This window comes from Cheilinus undulatus, linkage group 3 (assembly GCF_018320785.1).
Source record: "Cheilinus undulatus linkage group 3, ASM1832078v1, whole genome shotgun sequence".
Lineage (NCBI taxonomy): Eukaryota > Metazoa > Chordata > Actinopteri > Labriformes > Labridae > Cheilinus > Cheilinus undulatus.
This window is the reverse complement of record NC_054867.1, coordinates 33893113-33906621: the sequence shown is the minus strand read 5'-3', so window position 1 is coordinate 33906621 and position 13509 is coordinate 33893113. Positions and strand designations below refer to the sequence as shown.

General features: G+C 36.2%; 1 protein-coding gene across 1 annotated transcript; it reads left to right on the top strand.

The window, feature by feature from the left end:
• The first annotated feature begins 5530 nt into the window (after positions 1 to 5530).
• On the top strand, positions 5531 to 12467 carry si:ch73-361p23.3 (tumor necrosis factor receptor superfamily member 4). Its single transcript, XM_041783561.1, has 7 exons — positions 5531 to 5668; positions 5801 to 5905; positions 6064 to 6198; positions 6280 to 6346; positions 6612 to 6880; positions 6973 to 7074; positions 11171 to 12467. Exons 1-7 carry the CDS (start codon positions 5587 to 5589, stop codon positions 11257 to 11259), a joined length of 849 nt encoding a protein of 282 aa, XP_041639495.1. The 5' UTR covers positions 5531 to 5586; the 3' UTR covers positions 11260 to 12467.
• The last annotated feature ends 1042 nt before the right edge of the window (positions 12468 to 13509 follow it).

Genomic DNA, 13509 nt, shown 5'->3' with positions numbered 1-13509 from the left:
CATGTATGTTCATTTGTAGCCACCTACTCTTTTTCATTTTGAAGTAACAGTCTCAAATAGTCCCGTAGATAGTTAATATTTCCATTGTATGAGGCAAGGTGATTTTTCTTTAGTCCTCTGAAATAAACAGGCTTCAGGTTGACAGACATTTTAGTCCAGAAAATGTTTGTTGCATTAATTATAATGTGATATTTTACACTTTACAGTCCCCAAACACTTTCATACAGTGAGTCTTATTAACCAGATGGATTAAAAACATATCTGTGGATGTGCAGAGCCTTCAATTAGGGTTAGGATAAATGAAACATCATAATATGACTAGATGACTGCAGCGTAATGTGCTGAGTTGTAAAGGAAAGTACATTTTCAAAAAAACAATTTTTAAAAAGTTGAGCTTATGAATGTCATGATCCATTTTAACCATCACAACTCTTTAAAATGTTGACCCTTTAGTTTCAACACACTGGTCTGGATGCCACTTTTTTTGCATTGCTTTTAATTTTCAAACTGCTTATTTGCATATCTGTATACATTTGATGCTTTCTCTCTGTGTACATGATTTTATGGAGTTAAAATATCACAGTATGTTTAAAAGAGTAACCCCATCTTTCTAAAAAAGCATCTTTATCTCACAGGTAGCTTAAAAAATGTTTGCTACAATGATAGAACTCACATCACTTGAGATGAAAACTTTGAAAAGATTAAAAAATATACTGTTGTGTCTTTTATATATGGAAAACTCAATCCTTATCAGTTTGCTTATCAGTAAATGTGTGGAGGATGGAAAACTTTTTATACCGGGCAAAACCCAGACTGATGCAACACTTGCATTTGCTGATTTCCATCACCTTTGATAAGATGCAAACTCCCATTCTGATTAAGGGATTTGTCTCCTGTTTTAAACTCCCAGATCAGCTTCTATTTTAAACTTTCTTGCTGAGAGGGTCCAGCAGGTTTTAGTGATCTTACAATACAACTGTGTCAAACACAGACTCAACTCAGGGTTGTGTGCATGTTTGCTTTTTAGCATGTACACTGAAAGATGCAGGACTTAATGGGAGAACAGAATTCTTGTCAGGGAGAGTTGTTACTGTTTGCTCTTGTTGTGTGGTAAACTCCAGATAAAAGCCAGGTGATCTTGAAGACTGAAGCATTAATTTTCAAAAATTTCATTTAACCAAAGAAAACGGGGACCAGTTTCGACCTATGTGGTCTTCATCAGTGCGGGGTGGCAACAAGACACAGGGAAGAATCACATGGCCCAGGAGCTGAAATAACAGTCAGCAAAATTAGAATTCTGTTGACCACAATGTGACAAATACATGTGACTGATTTCAGACTAAAGACTGAGAGTAAAGCTAGTGTCATTCATGTTGAGGTAGATTCACAAAAATTTCTGAGAACTGAGTTTGACTCTAAGCTGAAGTTTGATATTACTGATTCTCTTTTCTAGGAAGAGATATATTTGAAGAAGAAACGGATCTTTTGAAAGTACTAGAGGTGACTTTAACTGTTCATTAATCAAAAGCTTTGAATGTGTTTTCTTTTATTCTTGGTTCAAGTCGTTTGCTCATTTAGGACAAAAATAGCCTACGTAGTATTGTTTCAAGATCATTGGCAAACAGACTTAGGTGAAAAAGAAGGCAAAGAGCGTCATCAATCAACCTTTTTGTCTTCAAATATATTTGATAATACCTTCAGGCAGGCCTGCCCCCCCCCCCCCAAATCTGATTTAATATCAATGTATTAGGGATGCAAAATATTATCAGCATCTATGGGCAGATGTAAACATTTCTTTTGCTATTACAGTGGTGCATTTTTGTTGCTCTAGTAAGTAATTTCAAGTAATTTTGTTAGAATATTATTGGTTATTACTTAGGATTGTTCATGTTTTTGCCAATCCTCATGGGCCTCCCAATGTGACTGAACACTTTCCCCTCCCCAGACTGCCGTTACCATGTACCTCTAAGTAAACTAAGTTTTCTAACTTTTCCTGCAAATCTTTTGTCCCTTCTGCTGAGAGTCTAAATGCATTTTGGTGACAGGGACTTTTATCTTTTTGTCTGTTTTTTAAAAATACATTTTGTAGTCCTTCACTGACCTTTGTTGATCTGAATGCTGACAAGTTGGATGTTGGTAATATGATGTGGATGAGCTGCGGATGCTTTAACTTTTTGTGATCAACAGAATTGGTGAAATCTGAATCTATCTGTTTCTCATTCAAGCAATTCAGCCTTTATTTTTTTCTTCTTTTTATCTTGAAAAAATGGTTAACTTGGCATTTTTTAGGTGACGGGGGCTTAAAATTATTTATTTGTGCCTATCTAGTCACTAAGAATTAAGTTTTTGCTTCTCCGTGGTTGTACCAAAAACGAACGTAATCTTAGTGCTTTGGAATCAGTTAAGGCTATTGGATCTGTATTGGATGACCAAATACATTTTATCATCAACAAAACAAGGAAATACAAAATGTTTTGAGACTACAGGATCAGAATTTAAGACGTTCTCTTGTCTAGACTTCTTCTGAGACCAGACAGAGCTCTTTGGGTAAGATTTTCTGTGGTGTCATAACGAGACAGGCTCTGGGTTTCTCTTAAACATCTTGACACATAAAGATTATTTTTAGATGTCGCCATCAGATTCCCTTCATTGTTAACAGTGACTCACAGTTACCTGTACTGTGAGGTTTCCTTTCTCTTTCTCCCCCTTCACTTCTCTTTGTACAGTATCAGGATCACATCCAGACACTTAGGTGTGATCATAGTAAGACTTTAGTGATGCTCCTCTTTAAATGTTAAAACAACAGCCAGCGAAGAGTTCAGCAGAGGTGTTTTGTTCTCAACATCCGTGCTCAAGCAGCAAGTCTGCGTGGTTGCAATTATCTAGAATTGTGGTTTTCCATCTGCTCTTTATGCCAGAAGGGGTAATGACATGTTCTTACCGGCAAAACAACCCAGTGCAGTATAGTTTCCATTGATAATGTCTTTTCCTATTAGGTCTGAATAAGAAAAAGGGTAAGGTGCGGATAAGAAGGGTAAGAAATGGCCGAACAAAGAAAAAAGAGCGAAGAAGCTGCAAGCTTCATCGGACAATAAAATTTTGTTTAAGAACCATCACTGACTGGAGCTCAAAGAAAAAATGTGACATTTGTCAGTTTGAAAGTTTTTTGCCTAGAAAAGGTGCTACAAATTATTTCTACGTATTACTCTGAAATACGAAACAGTGTTACAAGCCAGTGGTTCTCGGCTAGGGCCCCCTAGCCTAGCAAAATCCACGACCCATGTGCAGAAACATGCACATATCTATCATCTTCTGGGACCTTGACCCCAGGGTGTCCTTGTACCTCAAACTGATAAACAGTGTTCTTACGTTTGTGATGATAACTATGACAAATAGGGGCAATCAAAATTTGAAATTTTAAAGCCTTTATTTTACCCTGCTTTCATGAACTAACCAACCAACGCAATAAATATATAAAGCCTTTTTCTGAAAATTCCCTTAAATTTTTTTGGTCAGGCTGCCCCTGAATCATCCTGATTTGTGTGTTTCAATTTGCACCTCAAAGTAGGAGAATTTACCTGCCAGTCCCAAAAAAATGATGACAATTTATGCCTTCACATTAATGTAGTCTGTAAATTTCCAGGACACTCTTGTAAATGAGATTTCTAATCTCAATGAGTTTTTTTTTTTTTTTTTCCTGGTTAAAGTCAAATAAAATTCAAAATAAGAGCTGGGGGAGGGGGGATATTAGAGCAGATGACACATAGTGACATTAATTACACCGCATTCCACATTATTATGCAAATGATATTTTTCTCTGATTTTCCTAAATATTAATGCAAATGACAGAATATTTTTCAAGTCATCAGCCATTAGAGCATAATTCAAATGTTTTTAAACAAACTTCATAATGACAAAAATTATTTGTTTAAAAATAAAAACCTCAAAATGCACTGTTCCACATTATTATGCACAACAACTTTTTAAAACATTTTATAGCTTGTAAAGAACTGAAAATGGTCATTTGTAGAAATTGCAGCATTAGGAGGTCATATTTACTGAAATCAAAGCTTTTTCAATCAAAAACATCTTAACAGGACAAGTTCCATGTTAACATAGGAGCCCTTCTTTGATAGCACCTTCACTATTCTTGCATCCATTGAACTTGTGAGTTTTTGGAGAGTTTCTGCTAGAATTTTCTTTGCAGGATGTCAGAATATCCTCCCCGCTGCTGTTTTGATGTGAACTGCCTCCCACCCTCATAGATCTTTAGCTTGAGGATGCTCCAAAGGTTCTCAACAGGGTTGAGGTCAGGGGAGGATGGGGGCCACACCATGAGTTTCTCTCCTTTTATGCCCATAGCAGCCAATGACACAGAGGTATTCTTTGCAGCATGAGATGCAGATTTATCTGCACAAACCCATCTGTGCTCTGAATCAGCCACAAATTTCTTCACAGTACGATGATCATGCTTAATTTTTTCTGAAATATCGAATGTTTTCATTCCTTGTCCAAGGCATTACACTATTTGACACTTTTCAGCAGCAGAGAGATCCTTTTTCTTTCCCATATTGCTGAAACCTGTGGCCTGCTTAATAATGTGGAACATGTGGAAAAGTGCATTTTGAGGTTTTTATTTAAAAAAAAAGAATAGTTATCATTATGAAGTCTGTTCAAAAACATTTGAATTAAACTCTAACTGTTGATGACTTGAAAAATATTATGACTGTCATTGGCATTGATATTTAGAAAATCAGAGAAAAACGTTTGCATAATAATGTGGAACGCGGTGTACATATGATTGCAACATTTGTGCATTACCCCTAAATTCCGCCAGACAGTATTCAGTCTGTCTCCTATGGAAGTCCATTTCTGCCACTTAAAACAATAAAAATGTGGAAGTTTGGCAATTAAAAAAAAAAATTCCTGAGTCATAATTATGAGATAAAAGGTAAAAATTATTATAAAGTCATATTTCTGAGATTAAAAGCAGAAATTATGAGAAAATAGATCTTCCATAAGATTAAACACCACATCTTTCAGAGTAAAAAACATAACATGAAATGTCTATGGAGGATTTTAAAATATATTTTTATTTTAATTTCTTACTTTTGCACATGGTCCTATAGTTTTTCCCTTTCATCATGTGTTAAAATATAGTTCACATTTTAATGTTTGATTTTTTGGTGTCTTTCCGTGTAGGTAGTGTCATGAATGCTCTGTTTTTCTGTAAAGCACTTTGGACTGCTTTATGTTTGAAGTCTTCATGAATAAATTTGACTAATAGATTCCCAGACCCCAGAAACACTATGTAACATATCTTTGTTTCTTCAGTAAGACTTGACAAGTTCTTTTCACTTTTATATTGATTGTGGCATCACTTCTCTATATCACTTTAAAACTTTTCTGATAATGAAAAAACTTTTTTGGTGAGTTAGCGATGTGATTTGTTAAAGTATGTCAGGGAATGCGTGGGTTTCCTGACATCAGTCTTCATATGATATGTCTACGAACAGGTGCTTCTCAGTGTCTCGTGTTCGTCTTTGGTGTTTTACACAGGAAGCAGCTACCTGTCACCGCTGAAATATGGCTCAGCTTAAATGGATATTATTCACTTTTACTTTTTGTGAACTCATCATTCGTTTGGATGCAAAGAAATGCCCAAAAGGTAAAACTTTTTTAAAAACTTATTTTCCTCGTGCATATGAGTGTTGTTTCTCAGCGTCTAACTTCCTCTTTTGGCACGTGCTTTTCTGTCCTGAAAATGTGCTTTATTGTGTTCACTCTGAACTGAATCAAGGTCAAAGAGTGGCGAATAGTGGTTGTGCTCCTTGCCCTCCTGGATATTACCAGCCTGAAGAAAATAATTCCAGTCGATGCAAACAGTGTACAAGGTGTGATGAGGGTGAGTGGCGTACAAATGACTATTTTTCAAACATTGTTTACCTTGTCTTAATGAAGGAGAAGTTTAGCTTTCCTCTCTGCTCACTTAAAAATGAAGCCATTTGTTTTAAAGTCTTAAATCACTCCCTTTGACACAGAGATGTATGGTCTTTGTTGTAGAATCTGGAAGCTTTGTTCAAGAGCTATGCACTACAGACGCAAACACAAGATGTCAGTGCCGTGAAGGGTTTGTTCCCAGTGACAGGGATTCTTCCACCTGTAAATGTGACAAAGGGTCTGGAAAAATGAATGGAGGTACAGAGATGGATCTCAAAACACTCCATTTAAATGACTGTAAATGAACTTTCAAATAATTTGTTCTTTTTTCTTTGCCAGAATGCTCAAAATGTGAAGTTGGATATTTCAACAACCGCATTGACTCACCCTGCCAAAAATGGAAAAAGTATTCCCTCTGAAATTAATTTCTAAAAATAGATGTTTAAACTTAGTTTAATATTTAAGATTTCTGTCTTTTTCTTTAGGGGTTTTTTGCTCTAATTGTAGGATTTCTTTAACATTACAAGTCTTTTGTTTAAATTTTCTTAGAGCCAGGCACCTTCATTACACTACTTGGAAAAACAATGAAATCCACAAACTTTTATAAATCTTGATGTTATCTCGTCTATTTCTGGCATACTTTTCAGCCGAATCTTGTATCCTCCTTCTAGGTGTAATGTGGGAGAAAATGTTTCTGGAACCCCAACCTCAGATGTAATCTGTAGTGACGAATCCAAGACTGACATTAAAAAAGCACCCACATCAAACAAAACTGAACCTTTATCTACACAGTCAACAACCAAGCCCTCACATGAGGGGGGTGAAACCCAGAGGAAGGAAACCACCACCACCCCCCTCATCGTTACTGTCACTTCAGGCCATGGAGTCACCCCTTGGCAAAGAGTGCATCCCACAGATCTGCCTAACACAGGCTATATTGGTACAGCATTTCATGCCATCTTTTTAATGCCACACATCAGACTGGTAATTGGTGTAAAATTACATATATTGTAGCTGTTTTGTCTTCCTCAGGTGTGGCCCTCCTCATATTTGTAATAGCACTGCTTATGTTGACGGCTGTGATCTGCAAGCTGTACATAAATCCTCGCTCAGAGACAAGACCAGCAGAACAAAGTAAGTAGTAGGATTTTAAATAAATAGTATTTGTACAATCCTTGTGAAAATGTTGGAAAAATTTTAAGGTGCTAGAGAATATTTATGCCACTCTTTGGCTGAATATGATGCTATAGAACTTTTACACGTGACCTCACAATGTCACAAGATGGCAAAAGACACATGTTATTGGATAGCAGTGATTTGTGTAGCGCAAATGTTGCACAAGGAAAGCTTAGAAACCTTTAAATGTCAGTATTAGATGCTTGCAAATTATTTTATAAATTGTAAAAGAAAACATTTCCATAGCAGTGCCACTGAATGGGCCAATGCCAACACTCGCCAACGCCAGTGTGGCAGTTTTAGCCCTTTTTTGACCCTTTTTTACCTCTAATTTCATTCAATCAATCAATCTTTGTTTGTATAACATTGATTCATAATCAAAGTTATCTCAAGACACTTGACAAAGAGGGCAGGTCTAGACTGTATTGTCTGTTGTGGCCTATTATAATAGACTGGTGTTAATAACGACAATATCTTATTACAATAAAGACCAGCGTTAATCACCATAAGCGCAGCACAAGCTGTATTTAACCTCATTACAGTGGTGGCATAAACATTCCCTTTAAAAGGCAGGAATGTCAAGCAGACCATACTTATGTTGACAGCCCTCTGCCAACGCTGTGCTGGGGTTGGACAGGGCTAGAAGGAGAGGTGGGAGTGAGAGAAAAGCAGGAAGGGGAGAGGGACACGAGAAACAACAAAACAACAAATGAAAGACAAATTTATAATAATAATGATAATGGCCATAAACTGTTCTCCAATTTCGTAGGAAATTGCTCTAACTTTATTAATGATGGTAGCAATATTTGTAAAATTAGCAGTAACAGCTATGACTGATAGAAAAGAGACATGATAGAAAACAAAAATGTGGTATTAACATCAACCACTTGGATGTTGATGAAATAGAGAGAACTACTGATAATAAATGTAGCAGCCCATGCCAGTAATTGCTAATGCCAAAACATTTCAATCTCTGGCTGCAGACAATACAACATGCGCAATGATGTGTTTGACACATCCAAACTATAATACCTCACAAAAGTGTGCGGAGTGGACCACAAAGCAGCCGCACACATGTCTTTTACAGACACACTGTGTAAAAGCGCCCATGAGGTAGAAACGAGGTGCGTCCTCTCCAAATATGCCAAGAGTGCACGGACCGGGCACAGCCTGTGCAAGCTCCATATAGGTCTCCGCCGTGGCCTTACCCTCCAGGTCACGCAGGAGGCAGGCTTGGTAAGCTTGCAGGATGGCCAGGTTACTAGTCATGGTGGCCACCTGCCCTGCCGCTTTGTAGGATTTCTTCACCAGAGAGGCTGTGAGCTGGCAAGCCTTGGAGGGAAGCTGAGGCTTGTGGGATGAAGAAGAGAAGTGGGAGGCCACGGACTCCCCCAGAGGTGGCATATTCTGGTAGCGCACCTCCGGTTCTGAGACAATGGAGGACCATCCTAAAAAAGCTTGAATGGGGGCTCTTGTTTGGTCCGGCGCACCCCATGAGAGCCGTACTTGTTGCTTGATATCTTCACAACATGGCATCTGTTTCGGCGGGAGAGCTAGCTGCTTGGCTGTTGACATTGGCGTTGAGCCAATCACCTGCTATTCAGGCCAAGATGTGACTTGGGTGCTGTTAAGATTTTATAAATAAAATTTATTCAGCAGCGTTGCTGATGACAGCTTGGTAGCATGAGTAAGAACTCGAGTTCGAAATGAAGTAAACTCCCAGATTTACAACAGGGAAAATCAGAGAAATTTGAGTGCCCTGAGAAATGAATGTGTAGTAACTGTAATGCAGTATACTCGAGTTTGATGTCATTCCCAGTTCCAAGATCCAACATCTGAGATAAAGGGAAAGCAGAGTGATACTCTGTGTCCATAGTTGCAGCAGAGCAGCGTCTGTATTATTAACGGTGGTAGATCCTTAATCTGTGGGTGACAAAGACAAATATCCCTATATGTGTTGTATTGTACCTTGCCTTATTATATTTTATCGTACAGAACTATATTGTATTGTACCTTACTTTAGTGCAGTGGTTCTCAACCTTTTCATCCCATGACCCAAAAAGTAAAGGTGCCAGAGACCAGGGACCTCCACTGTACCTGAAGGTGGTTGAACACAGCCATCAACAATCGAGAATAGTTAGGGCAGACATGGCTGCCCGTATGGGAGGATAAATAGAAGAGGGTCAGCAAAACCATGGTCAATTGTAAAGTTAAGCTATGATATCCATATTTTATATTTAACCTGAAAAATAACCACTCTAATCAAATAAAGAAATATTTGCTTTACATATTTTGTGCCATAGTAAATATTCTACTTAAAAATGTAAATCCATTTCTTAAAGACAGACTGGTTAAAATTTGTCAAAAATGGAAAAAAAAAAAAAAAAAAAAAAAAAAAAAATTGTGAAAAAGTGATCAAATGGGATTTTAAAAGTAGCATAAGTGGGTTAGAAGTAGCCAAAATGGATAAAAGTTGCAAAAATTTGTTAAAGTAGTAAAAGGGGATTAAAAAGTGGGCAAAATTGGGTTTAAACTGGCAAAAATGGGTTGAAAATATGGTGAAATGGATGAAAAATATGTTTAAATGAGCAAAAATGGGATAGCGTAGGAAGAAAAAATGGTCATAAGTTGGCAAAAATGGATTAAAGTGGTAAAGGGGGTTTAAAAAGTGGCTGCAATGGGTTTAAAGTGTTAAAAATGGGTGGACAAATCGGTGAAATCGGATGAAAAATTGGTTTAAACAGGTAAAAATGAGAAAACTGAGGCAGAAAAATAGGCAGAAATTGGCAGAAATAGGTTAAAGTGGCAAAAATGGGCATAACAAATAGTGATATGTGATTAAACTGGACATACAAGGTGGCTAATAGAGACAATAATGGGTCAACAGAGGCAATAATAGGCAGAAAGTGGAAAGAATTGTTTTGGAAGTGGCAAAAAACAGGCAGAAAAAATTGGGGGAAGGGGTTTAAAATTGGCAAAAAAAAAAAAAAGTTTTAAGTGGCAAAGTGTTAAAATTGGCAAAATTGGTGGAGATAAGTGATGAAAACAGGTTAAAATTGGCAAAATTAGTGTATAGTAGCAATAGAAATAAAAAAAAAAATTCTTTGGTTTTTTTTAGACGCCTGGAGACCCCCTCTCAGTGTCTTGCAACCCCCAAGGGGGTCCTGACCCCCACGTTGAGAACCACTGCCTTAGTGTATCATACCGTACCTTATTGCATTGTATTGTATTGTATCGTATCATACTGTACCGTGCCATATTCCATCGTAAAAGAGGGATGGTATAAATAGTCTGATTTTTTTAGTGAAACTTAAATGCAGGGGTTTCTTTGTTGAGTTTAATGGACGGCTACATTGCAGTCAAATCTGAACATCAACGTACATCTAATACCAACAGAAACAGTGGAAGACACTTTTCCAATTTCAGTTTAAAATAAAATACATAAGAGCACAGAAACTGTTTAACTTCTACATGACTGCATTCAAAAGTAATTACCTGTATTGCTTTAGCTCTTCTTGTGTACTAACCATGCCTTGTTCATAGGAAAAATATCAATAACTTTGAATTTATTGGGGTTTTAACCAAGAACTTGTGATCCCTGACCCTTTGGTAGTACTGTAAATTCAAGACTTTAATTGTTGGTCCCTGAACTCATTATTGCGCTACTTAATTCAGTGATAGAATACGACTCAAAACATTTTTATTACACTGAAAATAAAAATACTTCTTTAAGCCTTTTGCATTCTTTTTTTGTAAAAGTTGAGCAAACAAAAATTCAGTTAAAGTGTTACTGTGAACAGTCAGCTCCTTTTAGAAAATTGCATTGAAGGCTTTGTCTTTAGCTTGAATGCCGTTATTGATCTTCATTGGTACAGGAACAATAATAATTATGCAATAACAATAATTATGCTCTTTCTTGATGATTTCATGAAAATGCCCAATTGTGCTGTGTTACTGCTGGCTTTCCACCATTCACCAAAGTCTGGACAAATACAGCACAAAATCCTATACGTAAAGAGCTTTTACTTATGTTGCGATGTGTTTATCTTTTCAGCACGGGACTCGTATCGTCGACCTGTTGAGGAAAGTGGCGATGGAGATGACAGTCAATCTTCTCTTAAACAATGTCCAGGCGAGCCCTGAGCTGAATCAACAACCTCTATCCTCATAATATGAACTTTTAATTAACATCTTATGTGAATATTGCCTGAATAATCATGTGTACTTTCTTCATATTATGATCTTTCCATCAGGAAATTTATTAGGAAAAATATCTACCATAACTGTGTTATCGCAGTTGTTACCACAATGTTGTAGTCCATATTTGACTTGTGTTTCTTCTGTTTTAGAAGTTAATACTGGGTGAAAAGAAAACATCTTACCTCTTGTTTTTGTTGTCATTTAACTTCAAGTTACTCTAAAGTTAGGTGGTAGCTTTACCACTTAAGAGTTACTCTTTTAATAAGATCTTAATGACCTCAGGATCATTGCATAAAGGCCTTATTTTATCTTGAGAAATCCTCTCTACCTTCCTCAAAGGGCAAAAAACATATTTTATTGCTTTTTATGCCTGTGATGCCACATAATGTGAAATGTTTCATGGGGCAGCTGAGACAATTCTGAGAAATCTAGAGCGATTATAGGAAGTATCAGGGATACTACTGATGAAACCTTAAATGGACTGAGGTGAGACTGAGGATCATATAATCCTCCACAGACTCTGCTCTATTTTTTTTTTTTTTTTTTGCCTTTTTTTTTTCTTTTTTGGCTTTTGTTTTGTCTGATCTGGTTTGTTCCATTGTTTGCATGTTGGTTGAACTGAGAATAGAAATGGCAGAAAAAACATGTTATATGTGGGGTTGGGGGATTTCCCATCATGCCTGTTTTTTCCCACTGAGTGAACCTTCCTGTCATGTCTTGGTTTCAGCAGTTGGAAAGACTGTTTAATTTTTTTTTAAATGTTACAACTTTCACGTTTCTATACCTCACTTCAGACTTTCCCCAGATCACTGTAATCACTTTATTTGATTTACTTTAGTTTCACTACGAAACATAGGGCATGTTGTGTAACTCATTGGATCTGTTACTCAAAAGATCTTCTTTAATGCAGTTTTATTGGTACTGAGACAGCGCCCTCTAGTGAAATACTTCAGCCTAAACAACAGTGGGCTTCAAATATCCATCCTTGATAATCCTTTATCTTTTACCGCTTACTGGCAAAAGCACTGATTCAAGCATGTATGGGGCTGTTTGATAATGTGTAATATTTGATCCTTTAAACAGTTACAAGTTTAAACAATTCCTGAGAAACTTTTTTTGTTCAAACTGCTTCTTTGACACCCTGCATGTGACTAACCCTAACTACATAGTTATATAGGAATAGTTATTTGAAAAAATGTTAAAACAACATGGATTTTGATCAAGTGTGGTGTGTTTTATATCTGCTTTTACTGTTTTATGTGTAAAAAAATGCAGTAGAGTTGTTTTAGAGTTAGACATGTTTTTTTTTCTGTAAAAATATGTGGTCTTCACAACCACAAAATTATAAACTTTGATGTTATTATTGCAAATAAAATTGATGAAGTCCTCATGAATTTTCATCTATCTATCTATCTATCTATCTATCTATCTATCTGTCTATCTATCTATCTATCTATCTATCTATCTATCTGTCTATCTATCTATCTATCTATCCATCTATCTATCTATCTATCTATCTATTTGTCTATCTGTCTGTCTGTATGATAAATGATTCTGAGATAAAAGAAAAGGCTCAAAATTTAAAGAGCAAAATCTGAGATAGAAAGTCAAACTTGTGAGTTAAAATCATCAAAACATGAAAATAAATGTCAAATAATGTTTTTAAAAATGCAGATATATGAAATAGAAAGTCATAATTATGTTTTAAAGCTCAAAGTTTGAGATAAAAGTCAAAATTACTAATTGATAAAGGCAAAATATGAGATACGTCAAAGTCAGAAGTTTAAATCATAATTGTGAGATGCAAAATTGAAAACATGAAATGAAAATGCAAATTCATTTCTTCTTTCGATTTCCTGATTTTTTTTATCTTATTATTTTTAGTCTTTGCTTTTTTTTTTCATTTTATTATGACTCATCCAGGAAATCTAAATCGTCAAGGCTAAATTTATATTTTTTACTGGAGGAATTTGCAGACCTTATACTGGTGGGCCAGTATAAGGTGATAATAAAAATATGATTTGATCTTGGGTGGTAGGCGTAGCTGTATTCAGACCCCGAGCCTTGAGTTTGGCACCCCTGCAATAAAATGAAAAAAATCAAGATAAACTCAAAGATAAAAATGAATTAAGTAAAATTATTATAAAAACACTGAAACCTCTGTGTTCTGTGTATCCTTGTTAAATTATCATG

What these genes read in the sequence shown, in the direction of transcription:
- si:ch73-361p23.3 (XM_041783561.1), top strand. Translation starts at nt 5,587, where the DNA reads ATGGCTCAGCTTAAATGGATATTATTCACTTTTACTTTTTGTGAACTC. An exon ending in GTCTGGAAAAATGAATGGAG is followed by an intron (nt 6,199 to 6,279) that starts GTACAGAGATGG and finishes TTTCTTTGCCAG; the next exon opens with AATGCTCAAAATGTGAAGTT. An exon ending in GCCTAACACAGGCTATATTG is followed by an intron (nt 6,881 to 6,972) that starts GTACAGCATTTC and finishes TGTCTTCCTCAG; the next exon opens with GTGTGGCCCTCCTCATATTT.